The 16,376-nt window shown below is 36.6% G+C and overlaps 1 protein-coding gene across 1 annotated transcript in view; it reads left to right on the forward strand.

Annotated features, from left to right (window-relative positions):
• The window catches only part of ANGPT1 (angiopoietin 1), a 179,374-nt gene extending 163,683 nt beyond the window's left edge, over window positions 1-15,691 (forward strand). Inside the window, exons 8-9 of the mRNA XM_030506240.1 lie at window positions 3,100-3,230; window positions 13,303-15,691. Of these exons, the coding sequence (XP_030362100.1) occupies window positions 3,100-3,230; window positions 13,303-13,463 (292 nt within the window). The 3' untranslated portion in view covers window positions 13,464-15,691. The remainder of the gene's footprint in view (window positions 1-3,099; window positions 3,231-13,302) is intronic.
• Window positions 15,692-16,376: the final 685 nt, after the last annotated feature.

Genomic DNA, 16,376 nt, shown 5'->3' on the forward strand with positions numbered 1-16,376 from the left:
GTAACACAGTAATTATGGGCTAATTGCCATTGTGATTGAACAATAGAGTAATGCGATTACCTGCCTAAATTCCTGTTCCTAGGCTGTTCCTCGTTAAATTTCTAAGAATCTTCAAGACCTTTTATTAAGGCTTACACTTTGCTTTATTCATTTTTGTGCTACCCAAAGGTCTTTCATTTAATCCAAGAATTTTTGTATGTGTATGTGCACGTTCTTCTCTATGCATAAAATTTACTCTGATTAAGTCCAATGATATTTAATTATCAGGCTCAGATCAAGTGACATGCAAGATTAAAATCAGATGAAGGTGGACAGTGTAACTACTTTGGAAGGATAGTCCTGACAGTTCTCTTAATAATTTTTTTATTTTAACATGCTCATTCCTAGCACCTATTGTTTCCATTGTTAAAGATGGAGAAAGGACAGATGATACGAATAACTTTATTGAAAATTAGGTGATGTTTAAGTGAGTATGAAAGTGTGAATCTCAGACTCTCTAGAGCTCAAGTGCTTGTTTTGTGCATTCATATATGAGACAGCTCAGTAACCTAATGGGGATATCCTGAAGAGTCTTTTCTGTAACAAGTTTCCATGACACATACAATCAACAGCTGCCATATGTGCTATGCACTCCTTCTCCTCCCTCTCTTAAGCAGGGCTCCAAACCCAAAGTTCTGTGGGAGATATAGGTTTTATTTAAATCTCAGTCTGGGTGACAGACTCTCCTTCTCATCTCAGAAAAATGCCAATGTCTTAACTAGAATGGATTAAGGACGCTCTCTGCTGCTATTTCACACTGTGAACAATTTGAAACAAAGTATCTATCTTCCTAGGTAGATAATAAATGAAGAAATGTCACTTTGGTAAAGACATTTACTTTTATATTCATTCAAAGTCATTGGATAAAAATAAAATAATAACTTAAGAAGAAGCAACAATCAGTGTGTCATATGAACAAGCTTATCTCCTTGTTCACTTTGTTTGTGGGAGAAGGTGGGAAGGCATTAGTTAGGATAGCACTCCCAGCTGTAAAACCCAGTGTCCTGGGTTCAGCTGTAACAGTTATTTTTCTTCTTCCTAGTAGCTGGTGCAGTGCTGTGTTTTGGCTTCAGTCTGAGAACAATGTTGACAACACACCAATGTTTTAGTTGTTGCTAAGTAATGCTTACCCTGATCAAGGACTTTTCAGTCTCTCATGCTCTACCAGTGAGGAGGGGCACAAGAAGCCAGGAGGACACAAGAAGCAGAGACAGGACGCCTGACCCAAACTAGCCAAAGGGGTATTCCATACCACAGGATGTCATGCTCAGTATATAAACTGAGGACAGTGACCTAGAATGGCAGACTGCTGCTTGGGTTGGGCTGGGTATTGGTCAGCAGGTGGTGAGCAACAGTATTGTGCATCACTCGTGTTTATTGTTCTTTTCCTTTCCCCTTTTATTTTTTTTTTTTTTAGTTTTGTATTCTCTCCCCTTGTTATTTCTCTTATCATTATTACTATTAGTGGTGGTAGTAGTATTAGTTTTATATTATATTTTAGTTATTGGACTGTTTTTATCTCAACCCGTAGGGCTTACATTCTTTTAATTCTCCTCCCCAACCTGTCCAGACGCAGGAGTAGGAGAGGAGTGAGCGAATGGCTGCGTGGTGCTGAGTTACCAGCTGGGCTTAAACCACGACACCCAGAGAGAAAGACATACCTCTCCCACTTTACAGACTTAACTCCTGCTTCTACTCCTGTGGCTCCTTCAGCATTTTATATTCGATATTTAAAAGATATACTTGCCCCCCTTCAATAACCCTAGAACAAGCAGAACTGATGTTTCTCATCTTGTCTTCAGTGGAGAAGTCTATCCAATGAGATAGAAAATCATACTTTAGTTAGCTCTATGGCTCAAATATTCCTGCCTGTTAGAACTTCAGCGAGACAGGTGAGGGATGCTCCTTCTCCTCTCTTGCTCCAGTGGCTAGGGCTTGCTCCTGGGATGTAAGGATCATGGCTTCATATTTCTCCAGTGGACACAGATTCTGTCTCCTCCTTCCTGCATGTGAAGCTATTACAGCAAAGGATACCTTCATCTTCCAGCAATGTTTTATGAAAAAAACAAGAACATACTGATCAGATGTCTGATGTAGGTATCTATCCAGGAGTAGTTTCTGCTGTGACCAGCTGTCTCCTAGTGATGTCTGTCTCACAGAACTTCTAAAGCCTTTCCTCTGCTCTACTCCACTCTTCTCTGCTCTCCTCTTCCCTCTTCTCCTCTCTTCTCCCCTCTTCTCCTGTCTTCACAGTTGCCTTGTGCATGTGAACTCTTGCTGTAATTGTGAACTCAGATCAGATGTGACCAGGTCCCCCATGTTTCCTTGCTGGGACAGAGGTACTCCATTCAGCATCTCTGCAGCTGGCACACTTGGCTTTGGGCATTATAGCAATGAGCACCAGAAATGTTCTCTTCCTTGCTGGGGCTAGGCTCAGGCTCCTAGCTCATGGTTGTGGTTTCAGCTAGTTGACAAAACTCCTGAAGAAAAGGGATATTTAGCATTGCAAATCATGAAGACTTTTGTGGCTTGAACTCTTAAGTTATTCTCCATTCGTCATTCAGAGACAGCTTTGGCGGAAGAGGGTTGCTGGCTTGTGTTGTAACTGGTGAAATTAAAAATTCTGAAACTGCTAAAATCGAGCCCAGGGATTAATAACGTGGCTGCTGTTAACTAGGAGTGCTGTTTCTGTGCCACAGTAAAGAGACCAGCTACCCAAACAAATACTCAGTTATTCTGTCAATGTATTCCAGATCTCTTGACACCTCTCCTCATTCTCTCTTCAGTTTCTGACTCCCTCTATTTTGTTGCATTTTCTGGTGTAGATTTATTGTGCTTAGTTCTGCTCTGTGACAGGGACAATATGCTACTATGGATACATTGAAAACCCCAGAATGTTCTCATTTTACACTTGAAACAAAGAGGTCAAGCCAAAATGCAAGACATATCTGAATTTTCTGAGTGCGCTTCATACAAGGCAAACCTGATGTGGAAAGAGAGCTGGATATTCTATTTTTCTTTTTGCCAACACTGATTGTTTGTTTTCTCTTGCTCTTTCAGGCTTTATTTAAAAGGTCACAGTGGAACAGCTGGAAAACAGAGTAGCCTGATTTTACATGGTGCTGAATTCAGTACAAAAGATGCTGACAATGACAACTGCATGTGTAAATGTGCTCTCATGTTGACTGGAGGTGAGTACAACTTTGAAAATATGTGGTGTATTGAGAGGAATCTACTCTGTTTTCCTAAAGCAACCATGAATGAAGTTGCACTCACAGATGTGTAAGTACTGTGTGAAAATTCCTTTTATTATTATTAGTCCTACTCTTTTCTGTATATGTATTGTGGTAGTGCCAATACCTCAAGATTCCTATCAGCAGGGAAGGGATTACTCAGAGGTGCAGTCAGTATACTTCTGCACTGAACAATTTCAAGTGGGAAAGCATAAGTTATTGTTGAGTCAAGAAAGGCAAAGTAAGAGAGAAGTTAGGAGATGAAGAAGGGTGAAGAAACTTTGTGAGAAGTAGGAGAATCAGCTGGAAAAACAAGGAAAAGAATGCAGGGAAATGGGTGTTAGAAAGTAAAGTTTAAAAACAATCAATCTGGATTTGCAATATATTATCTATCTCACTTAGGGGTGTGATTCTGTTATTGGAATAATTATAATGATTCAGGTTTCTGTCTTACATGTGTGTAATACATATGTTTATATAAACCTAGTTAAAGTAATAGCCAAATAACTCACCTGTGAAACACTGGACCTGCAACACCCTGTTCAAATTGTGGCACATAGCTGTTCTGAAAGATTTAAGACGATATCCTTCGTGAGCTCAGTCAAACTGCAGAAGGAAAGAAGGAAGAGTTGAGGGGGAAACTCAGAGAAGTTATACTGGGACAGTTTAAAGCACCAAGTCAAGTATAGTGTATATGACTGATACTTGTTCCCTCCAGTGCAGAGGAGGAATATCTGAGATGATCACACCATACAGACACCTAAAGCTCTGCAAAAGAGTGAGAACTTTTGCTGGAAAATTATGCTTATTCCTAGTCACTATATGGGCAAGTTCATTTTTTGTGTCTAGGACACCACATTAAAGCAGAAAGATTAAATTGGGATTCTTTGGTTCATTGACTATACAACCGAAAACGCCCTCATCTTCACATCCGATCTTCTTCAGAGACTCTCCCCCAGTGATTTCTATCTTTTTTGTTAAAAAAACATATAGCATGTAAATTATTCAGTATTTTGAATCAGACTGCTGAACTGGTGTTATTTGTGTTTACTGGCACTTAGACTGAATTAATCTCAGGCCACATTTAGGCATATATGAGCCTCTAAAGCTATCATCTGCTAACAGAAGATAGGTTCCCATCACTGGGAATTTATATCAAATGCAGAGCCTAGCTCCTCATTCTCTTTTGCCAGTTGGAAATTACCCAGTTGAGAAAGTCTTCAAAGAGCCAATTTATCAAACTTTCCTAACTTCCCTTAACAATATAGTATCAAAAGTCAGCATGGAAAACTTCTTCTAGTACACAGGTGATCAGATGCTACCTTTCCATTTCTATAAAAAAAAGAAGCTAACCAGATAGTTCTAGAGGCAGATGATGGATAAGAAATCAATATTTATTTTAATTGAGATTGTTGACCTTTTCCTTTAGGGATCATGCCAAATTAAAGTATCTTACTTCTTACTTCCAGGGCAGGCCAGAGTCTAGTGAGAAGCTCCTAAATGTGAGTTGTGTCTGTGCTGAAGTGCGGACTCATTCATGTACTCAAGCTGCCTGGAAATACCTCTGCTCCCAGACGGCTAATTCTGGGAGCTGAGGGTTTTGTTTATTTTCCTGCCCTGACTTCTGTGGCAGGTCAATGCCCCGCTAAGGTCAACCTGCTGTTGAACAACCATTCCACAAGGTTCACATATATTTTGCAGCAGTGGTCCTGTAAATCAACAGGAAAACCACATATTGGAATATACTAGTAGCAAGTTAAAAGAATAAGGAGAAAGGGAGAGAATTATCAAAGGCTGAGGAAACCACAAATAGAACAAAACACTGCAGAGTGAAAGGAGATGCAGCTAGCCTTTGGGGATAGATGAGTCTAGTTTTTTGGACTAGACTCTGAGTCTTCTGGACTAGACTCTGAGCACTGAGTCTTCTGGAGATAGGCTGTGCAGCACTGAGTAATATGTAATTCTTCAAGAAAACACTTTAATCATGCTAGAATCCTCCTCAAACACTCTGCTATGCTTTGCTCCTTGAAGTGACTTCCTCGTTCCTTTATAAATATCAGACATTTAATTAAGTACCAAAACATTTGTTTAGTGAGTAGATTTCAGTTTTGTACCATGGTAAAAGACTAATTAAGAAAAGTAGTGATGATAACAGGTTTTGGAAAACCTCTTTTTTTCCAAAAGATAGCAGACTCTGTTAGTTTTGGCAACATCACAGAGGGCTCTTTAATGATGAATGATATGAAATCTACAGGCAGGTTTCAAGTTATCTTGACAGTTTGGGTGAGCATGTTATCTCTATGAGGTGAACTGAATATATTTATGTCAGGAATAAAGGCTGAGATAAGCTGAAGCTCCAGACTGTTATGGTTATAGTCAAGGCTGAAAATAAAAATGTAAGGAAAACACACCTTTCTACTTGTCAGTTTTATTTGGTTTATATCAAAACTATTATCCTCTTCCTCCTTCCTTTCTCCCTAAACCCTCCTCCCCCCCCATTCCCCAGAATAAAAACTAAGTAAATACTGGGAGAATAATACAGTTGTATCAATAGAATTGTGTGTGTGTGTGTTTCTTGTCCTTTCAAGAACCATGCTACTTGACTCTATCTTAATGTTGTTTTAAGTAAATGGCCTCAAAAGTACGTGAACGAGCTGGATTCTTAGACCCTGTGAAGTATACATGGTAGTTAAATGGTTTAGCTGCTTTTTGGTACCTTGGAAAATTTAAATTAAGCATGCTAGGTTTATTTTAAAGGGAGACAATATCTATATTCTGTCATGAAAATACCATTTAAGTACCAGTACAATATCTCAGGCCAGTAAACTAATGAAAATGTTATATCCCTATATCATTTCAAACATTGTTCTGAAGAGTACTCCAGTGAACTACGTACACAGCTTTTTGCAAGAAATAGTATTTACATTGTAACAAACTGTCACCAGAATAAAGTACTGAGTAGATGTCCAAAGTACTTCAGATAGATTTCCAACAGTAGAACACGTAATGTCTCTGGATCAAATTCGTGGTCACAAGGCCAAGTTAGAGCATCCTGCCAGGATACCACCTGTCAGCTGAGCCCCAGAAGTTGTTTGTGCAATTGTTTTCAGTCACTGGAAAGTGACTTATGGTAACTTGGCCCACAGTAAAAGAGTCTTAAGGTGATTTCCTTTGTCTTGCATTGGCTCCAGTCAAGGCATTTACCTGGCTTTAGGTCATAAGCGAGAATGTTTCTAAACTTCTGATCTCTGAAATAGTTCGAGAAAGTGACAGGCAGACTTTCTAGATGTCTTTCTAGGATTGAAACAGCTTAGAATTACTGAAATAACTTCTTTTATTTTACTGGAAGCAGAGGTCCATCCAGCTGCAGTGTCCTGTCTCTGACAGCAGTCAGCAGCAGATGCCTTAGTACGGGCTTAAGAACAATACAAATAAATGATACTTCCCTGGAGTATTTTTCCAGTATCTTTTGCATCTCAGGGGCTTCCCAAGTCTGAGACAGTTCCCATGTATTTATTAATCCTTAATGGATTTATCATCTATTAAGTGAGAGTGCTCAATGACAATCCCAAACAGTGGTGCCCTAACTGCTTATTGTTTCACTGCTTTTTCCTCCAAGTGGTGCACTTTATGAACCTCTGGCAAGAATGGTATGGAGAATTCTGGTCATGACTTGGAGGGAATTTCTCGGCTGAATATAGAAATCTCTCCGTACATAATCCAATGAGAAAAAGCCAGAGTTTCTTTCATATTTTGTTTGAAACAAAAACTTCTGAAGTATCAACCTCATCACACTTAGAGGTATCCAGCTTGAACCACTGGATATACATCTACTTACACAGGAAAACATCAATTTTTAGGCTTTAGTATATTGTTGCTTTCATAACAAAGTTCCTTTGAAAACACCATTCATGAAGTATCATTTATATTGCTTAACATTTTAAATAGAAAAATATAACCACCATACAGGTTAGAAGTGAACAGAAATAAGTTTCATGTTATTTTTACCTTATAAAAAGGTCCTTATAAAAAGGACTATGTTATCCAGTTGATATGAAAAGTTAATGCCTTTTCATCCTATGTCCTCACAGCTAAATTCTGGTTTAATCTTCAGAATGTCAACTACCAATTGCTAAATAATAGTCTGGTCAATCCAATACTCTAATGAATAAAAGAACATAGGCCTGGAAATGGATTCTGTTCATCTTCAAGACTTCTAGTGATTGAAATTCATACCCATAATATGATATGTTACTGAGTTTGGCTACATTTAAGCTTGGTTTGTTGGCTAAACTAATTCTCTGAAAATTTACACGTGTTCCATCTTGTCCTATCCTCCATCACTGGAACGAATAGACCATTCCTTTGCATTCCTTTGCAAAGCTGCTTTTTTTTCAGCAGTGTTTTTTTTTTTTTTTTTTTTAAATTGAGATTGCTGGTAATCTGTCTTTTGAATTCTGGACTAAACAACCCTAAATCTTTCCTCCTGTATTTTGGATATTTTCCTCTTCTTTTGGACTCTGCCCAGGGACTCCACGTATAACGAGCTGTCATCCAAAACCACACCCAGCCTTCTAGCTTAGAAGTTACCAATGCAAAGTCAAACAGTCTAAGTATAGCCATCTAATTTCTTTAAAGTACAGAATGTCAGAAACATTGAAATCTTACATTAAATAAATTGTTATGTCTTCTGAACGATGCAGACTATTTCAATATTTTTGCATTAGAAGTTGTTCTTATTGGTTGTGTTGCCAAATGCACTAAATTTTGTGGACATACCCAGAGGGTTACAAATAAATCTGGCTTTTCATAGGATCCATTTATCTCATAAACCCAAACAAGCGTATCATTGAAGCATACTCTGGATCTTATTGAATTGTTTATATTGATCTCACTGCATTTTGAGGCATTCAGTGTACTGAGGAGAAAGAGCAGAGACATGTGAAGAAAAGGTCTGCCATCAAATATGCAGGGTTTAGACACCTATTCTCTTACTATGTATGCAACTAAGAATCTGTCATCAAACCTGAATGATCATTAGCACATTCCCAATACATGTCAGATTTACAGTGCACTCATGAAATGATGAGCACTAGGCTACTAACAAAGAATTTTACATGTATATATGCTTAATTACAATTAATACCACAAGACAAAAATGAAAAATGTTAGCTTTGGCATACAAAAGCCTTTTTTATGTTGCTTTTCAAAAAGGAGATTTTATCATATAGAAATTATACTTGTGACTTAAGAAAACCATTACAAAAGATGGCTGTATTTTTTTTCTTGTAATACCACTACTAATTTGAGCAATGCTCCTTCATTAGGTGGGGGGTTTTTTTGCAAGAATTCATGGAAATTATATCAATATACATTCATATTTGGCCAAAGATATAGTACAGGCAGGTCTGTGGAGCTGAAATATCTGGTGATAGGTGGTTTAAGCAGGCTGAAGCATTCAAAGTACATTTATTTAGTTAAAAGAGCTGACATGAAATGTAACAATTTCCCAGCAGTAACAGCAACATTGACTAACGACCAAATAAGATTCCACAAAGTGTGAGCATGCTTTAGCTGCTCCAGAAGAGCAGCTGTCTACAGTGAGGATTCATGTTTATTTGTATAGATGAACTTTCAAAGGATTTATCAAGGTATTAGCTAAATTATTTTTTGTTTGGACAATATACTTTATAACCTAAGGATGTTTACTGCAAAGAGAGATGGTAATGCTGCTTGTACTATAAAAATTATGACAAGTGGACTAACCTCAAAAGACTGAAGGAACCCTCAGTTCAAATAAACAATTAGTGATTTTGTGATCACAACATCTTGACGAAACTACCTGTGTTTCTGAATAAAAACTCTCTTAACCTTCTCATGAAAACCTCCTCTTTACCACTTCATATGTCACTTTAAAATCTTGCTTCCATTATTATTTCTCATAATGCCTACGCTTCATGAGTCATCTTGTCCGAATCAAATATCTCATGAAAATTATTGCCAAAGGTTATCTCTGAGGTTAAAATCTTACTGCTATTCAGAGAAGACTTGATATTTATTTGGGAAAGCCATTACCTTGTAGTGAAACATAAACACAATTCTTCATGGGAGGAAAATCCTATGAACTTCAGGGAACGAGTCAACATCTAGCTACTGGGAGTCTTTCCTAATGGCTCTGGGGCTGCTTTATTTGGTGTTTTCTGTAATTGTAGTGCTGCAGGCATCTCTTTCAGAAACCTCTGTTTTATGTTCCCCCATTTACAGCTACCAAGAAAGTCACTGTTTCCATTCCTCTTTCCCACAATATACAAGGTGTCTGAAAAATTACTTCCTTTATATCCATTCAAAGATATAGATTTTGATGTTGAAACACACAGTAGGAAGACTTGTGGTAATCTGAGGCCCTATGGGGAATGAGTAGTTTTGAAAGGACTGCAGGGAAGGATGGAGAGAAATAGTATGGAAAGAACAAACAAACGAACAAACTCAAAAAAAAAAAAAAAAAAGTCAGAGAGAAAATAAACCCAACACTTATTGTAGTATGAGGAGATATCTTTAAAAAAAATTCTTACAGTCTTACTAGAAGGAACAACGCTCATTAAAACACATTTTGATAGAAATCTGTAATGAAAGATTGGAGCAAGTCCTCACAAAAGTTTTGTAAAATTTTGTGTTTCTTCAACTCATTCCATTTTTAACAGAGATTTTGTAAGGCACAGCTGAAAATCTTTACCTTAAAAAGGCCATTTATACATCTATTGCTTTTCCTTTAAGATGAAATAGTAACTAACAAAGCTTGCTATGTCTTCACATCCCAACACCATAAACAGAACCCATCTGCATCTGTGTTCCAGCTTTGAAAAATGAGGATTAGATTTTCTCTGTTTAACTTTGTCTTAAGTTTCTACAAGATCATACTGTGGCTGCAGTAAAGCATCAGCTGTAATACTCTTTCTTTGTTTATTGCCCCCTTAGGTATAACATTATAATCAAAGAGAGGTCAATTGTATCAAAATAGAAGTTTGCCAGAATTTATCTGGCATAAATTCTTCCCTTAAGATTTTATTATGAAGTGTTATTTCTGAAAAAAACCCACTAAGTATTATCCAAAATCTAAGAAATTACTTTACAAGACTAGAAACATAAATTACATGGATCTGAATACAAAGGACAGAGTAAGCATTAGATCTAAAGGCTAATCACAGCCAGTGATCAGATCAGTAGTAGTAAAGCATAGTTTAAAAGATACCTTTATACAGTGCATTCATTATAGGTAGATACAAGGCTAACCACTGTATATGATGAAATTAGATTATTTGCTAGGGCAGTGCACATTGTCCAAAGGGAATTTCTAACAGTTTAATTCCTCTTCCAGAAGTTAGAGTAGGAAACACGCTGAAAATTTAAAATTCTGTGTTTCAGTCCACTGTGACACCTTCAGCATTCAATAGCCACTCACTAGATGAGTTTGTCACTACCAGTGGTGTCTGAAAAAGGTTCACAGTGGGTCTTGGGAATATTACAGTGCTGCGATGTGCAGGCTGAAATAACTTTTCTAAATGAAGTGGCATTTAACCACCAAAAGCAAAAGCCACCATCCAATCTTTATATATTTCTTGCCTTCATACATGAAGGTATGGTTCAGTACAACCATATTACATGGAAAGATACGTAAGACCTGTGCTAAAGATTTACAAAGACATAGGTCTTACTATGGAGAAAAAAAACACAACAAAACCAAAGCACCATCCAAATAAAAAAACCCTCCCCAAACCCAGCAGAAATCTTTCTTGACAAATAGAGGTTAATATATTTTTGACATTGAAAATATTAGCTTTTTGCAGTATGGGAACTCATTCTTTCTTCCTTAGTCTGAGCTAAGCATCTTTCTGTTACGTTACATAGATACCCTGTGAGCTGTTGGAGAGAAAATTCTATTCCCATCAAGATACACAACAAAACTCCCACTACTGTCTGTGGAGTCAATATGTCACCTAGTTTATCTTTGTCAGTTTGCGTTCTGTAAGGTTGGTGTTGCCAAGTTTCACATTATTCGGAGTTTTCCTTAAAACTCCTGCTGCAGTCCAAAATTCACCTTAAGAAGAAAAGATCTTGGGGATGTAAACAAGAGAGTTGTCTGGCTATTTCATTTTAAAGCAACAATTCAAAATAGGTCAGAAGACTTACTTTCTTTTTCACCACTGACTCCATTTTCTCCATTGGTTAAAGACACATATGCATATCTTTACTGCAGAAGTCTAAAGGTGAGATGATTTTTTTTCATAAGGTTTTCAACTAAAACTACACTTCTAGTAAGTTTGAATTTTCTGCATTCAGTCATACAAATGGTAGCAAAACCTCTGTCCTTGTTAGTAATATTCACAAGTACTTGTCAAATATTTCTGGTTTATTTTCAGTGCTGTGTTGATAGAGCACTCGCAAAGGTGGAGGTATGGCTTTACATGTATTTTCTCTGGCAGAAAACTCTGGTTGAAAAGTTCCTGAACTGCTCCACTTCTTTTTTATCCTAACTTCTCAATTTAATACTCCTTCAGTTATGCCAACACAAGAGTTCACTGGGCCATTCTGTAAAAACCAAATTGCTGGTTTGCCCTCTGAAAGCAAAGTTCTGGGCTTTTTAATAAATCTCTTCCACCTCACTTTTTAGAATAGTCTTACAATGCAAGCTGGAGCAGTGAACTAGAATCACAGCCATCTGCGCATGACATTTTTGCCCTGTCTTTCCAGTGGAATAAAATATATGCTACTGCACACAGAGTTCAAAGGGTTAATGAGTAGGAAACCACATCCTGCAGGGGATCAAAATGCAGTTAGCGACTTTCTAAGCCTAAATTTGATATCAATCAGTAACATTTTTAGTATCTTTTTGTAGTCAGTATTATTCAGGTAACTAGTAATTTTCTGTTACCAGTAGACATGTAAGTAAATAATGTCTGCAAACTCCTTTAAAAAAAAAAAATAGGCCTTTGTCAGTTTTCTAAGTGTCAGGTGGGAACTTGCTCAGAGCTTTGCAGAGAAGCAATCAAATCTCAAACAGACCTGTGTGAGGACCCTCCTGACACTACTGACCCAAAAGTGTTTGGCACATTTCAAGAAAAAGATTAGGAGGCTCAAGATTTAACATAGATTTTAATATTTAAAATTATAAGATTAAGGAGTGAATGTCACTGTTCTGGCCCAAAATGTACCTGTAATGAATATACCTTGATTGAAATTGGCCATACTGTCACCTAAATGCATGCATACTCGGGTAATCATCTAAATCATCTATCCATGCACACAGCTATTCTGACTAACTGTCACCATCTTACAGTATTATATTTGTCTTCTTCACTAAGTCCTTCCATTCATTTCCTGAGTCTTTTTTATAAATTTATCATAATTCTTAAAGACCTACCTGTCTCCTTGTACACTACTGTGAATACAGATGATCTATTACTATAATATTGTAATTATTATAAGAGGGCAGCACCATCATACTCATAACTCATGTTTGCTAAGCACATCTGACCTGAGAGTATAAGAAAACTGAGCAATTAAACAATCATAGTTAAAGCAATAGAAAAGAAATGGTAAATAAAATTGAATCATGCTTATACTCAAAATAATAAAACAAGTGGAATTATGCAAAAAAATACTTATGAGTTATAGTCTTTTTCTGAGATTTACATTAGATGGATGAACTGTAATACTGTCTAAACATGCAATGCAGTTTATTTGTCTTTGTTGTTCTTGCTTTTGCTTCACATGTTGCATATAAAACAAGAATGAGTTAGGACTTAGATACTTTTCCAACTCTGTAAGTACAAGTGTTCATTCTCCAGCACTGCTCCTTGTAGAATGGCACAGAAGAACAAAAAAGGAAAACATTAAAATATCTTCCCCACTACCACACTAGGAGTATTAATGAGCCTGGGAATACCAGAATTTGATAATTAGCTAAACCTATTAAATAAAATAAAAATGCTTAGCACACTTGTAGTTTAATTGTTCGTCTTAATGTTTTCAGGGTGGTGGTTTGATGCCTGTGGTCCCTCCAATCTCAATGGGATGTTCTATACAGCTGGGCAAAACCATGGAAAACTCAATGGCATCAAGTGGCACTACTTCAAAGGCCCCAGCTATTCCTTGCGCTCCACCACCATGATGATTCGGCCCTTGGACTTTTAAAGGCATTCAGTGATGAATCTTAGAACAAACCAGGATGACCACTTTCAGCAGCACCACTATCACAGTTTGAAGGTAAAGGGTGCAGGGCTTCTTGAAAGCAACATGTAGGGATGATGAGAAGTTGCTTCATTATCACCCCTGGAAAAACTGGGGTGATAATGGAAAAACTGGGGTGATAACCTGGAAAAACTCCCCAAGTCACTCTACAAAAACTCCCCCATTTTGATGACTTGGGGAGGCTTGGTTTGGAAGAAGGTAAATGCAGTAATTTTCCAGAGAAGAACACCTGGATCTGTTTATTCTGCCTAAACCTGGTACTTGTCAGTGGATGTCTTTTTTTTTCTTTTTTTTTTTTTTAATGCAAAAATGTACAAGGTTATTCAGCAACAGCATCAGAATTTGAAAAACTGAGATATATCAACTACAGCCTATTGAGTAGAATGTTCAGCAGTGAAATCCCAAAATTATACCCATGAAAAGGACTACAGAGACACCTTTATTAAAACTCATCTTAAAGCGCTCAAGGTGACCGCTCCAAATATTGTTTTTCTTAAATGAACTGAATTTGGATAGTGGATGGATTTATGTTAATGCCAGAGTCAAATAATTTGTGCGAGTATTATTTTTCATTAAATCCTTTAAAGACATGTTTCTCATAAATAAACTGAGTCAAACATATAAAGAATGATAAGGGTAATAAGCATAAATTCTTCAGTTGCTCTGTAGAAGTAAATCAGATAATTGGCATAATCCCTGAGCTAGGATTTATAGTGTGATAACAAAAGTAGCTATGTTTTGAGGTTTTTCCTTTCTTTCATTAAAGGGAATCTGAATGTCATGCAGAAAAATTAATGGAAGGTTTAAAGAATGTGAAATATTATCCTAAAGAAAATACAGGATTTTGCATGGAATACTTCCATCAAAAGTAAACAGGAAGGCAAACTGTTAGGGTATATAAAAATTACATAAATGCATAGCTTAAGGCAACGGATTCTTTTTACAGTATCCTTGCGTGTGCGCAATTTATTTTTCTTTATTATTACATTTCTGTGAATATCAGAAGCATGCCAGTTCTACACAGTGCTTAGGCTACAACTATATAAAAATAGTCATCAGAGCAGTATAGAAAATAAGGAATTGTGAACTTGTAAATAGTGTGTTTATATTTCCTGTAATGGTCATTTGATTTGTACAGGAAGCCCTGACCCTACTCCAAGGGTGCAAAAACTCAAAAGGATATAAATATTATAAGAACTTTAGAAGACTGCTTAAAGGTTGTTAGCATGTAATTTTGTTATATTAAAATGTTGCAGAAGTGGGGGGCAAGATGCACATTTGAACTCTTAGAGAAGATCAAGTTCCTAAAACAACAAGCAACGAAATAGTTGGATGGCCCATGAGGGAATAGAGAAAACTCTTTCCATTTACAGCCCCTTGTGATTTAGTCATATGAACAAAATCCATTTGGGAAAGTAGCTTGCAGTCATTCTATTTCTGCTATATATAAAATGAAGAAGTTTACTTTCACTGAAATTAAAAGTAACATTTTCATCAAGTAAATTAGGACCAACATGACATGCAAAATCTGCAAGTGGTGACTTTTTTGCTTGTCTGTTGTTCTGTTTCATTCATTAAACTGTTCCTGAGATCCGGCACGAAAAAGACCGGAGTATTTTTTAAAAGACGATGATAAAGTAACTGCCTTTAATTTTTTCTCTTCCCCTTCTCCTTTTTCTCCCTTCTCCCCCCCCCCCCCCCCCCTTTATTTCCATGGAATAGGATTTTTTTAAACATCCCTTTTTAAACATCACAAGGCCTCACAGGGTTCTCTTTAGTTTTAAGTGGGAAGATCTTTGTTTTTGTGTATTTGTATATATTTATATATATATTTGAAGTAATCTTGCCTAAGGGTTAATTTGCTGTTTTCTCCTGAATAAGTTACCAAACTGCTCCTTACTCAGCAGTTTTTTCACAGAGCTGTTTTGTCTCAGTTTCCAGCAGTTTTTTTAGTGGTCTTCATTTATGTGCAAAATATGTGGTCCGTCTTCCTTCATAGTCTCAAAAGATATATTTTTGCAGGTCTTTAAGTTAGTAATGCTATTTTTGCAGATCCTATTGCAAAAGGAAAACCACATTTAAAATAAAAAGCATGATATTTACTATTTATCTGGGTTTGAAAAAAATGTGGATTTGGTTTCCTATCCTTTATAATAAAACATCATTAAAAACTGCGGAGTCTGTGATTTGCTTTGCTCTAAGTATACCTTTCTGTGACAGGATAACAACATTTTTCAAGCCACTATCTCTCCTTGTATGAAATATTAACAAATTTACACAAAGCCTAGAAAGAGACTCTGGTTACAGATTGTCTAGAAATCTATATTACTGATCTTTCAAATCCATATTTCAGTATTTTTATTCAATTTCCTTAATTAAAATTATGGGCCTTATATTTCTTATTTTAAGTTCAAATCATAAAACTCTACCAATCTTTAAAATAAAATATTTCTTGAATTCCACAGTTAAAGATAAAAATTGAAGTGTGATGTTTGTTTCTCCTGCCTTATGATGTGCTCTTCTATCATCCATTCGAAAATGTTGCACGGCAGTGACAAATCTCCATTGATCTCTTAGCCAGAAATGCCTCTTGCTCCATTTGTATGCCTTTTAACACTACACGGATCAGTTTAAACATCGCTTTGTAGTCAGTTTATCCTCATTTTCTCAGGAATTTTTGCTTAATTGGACTCATTCATTGTGTTCATTCAGACCAACCTAGCTTTTTAAATCAACACTAAAGCTGGGAGGAGCTACATGCATAAAAGCACATTTTGCTCCTTAATTGAATATGCATGTACTGCATGAATTGAAGTGTTTCTGGATTTGATTTATATTAAAATTTTTCTTGCCTTG

The sequence above is a fragment of the Strigops habroptila genome, chromosome 1, assembly GCF_004027225.2.
Source record: "Strigops habroptila isolate Jane chromosome 1, bStrHab1.2.pri, whole genome shotgun sequence".
NCBI classification, from domain to species: domain Eukaryota; kingdom Metazoa; phylum Chordata; class Aves; order Psittaciformes; family Psittacidae; genus Strigops; species Strigops habroptila.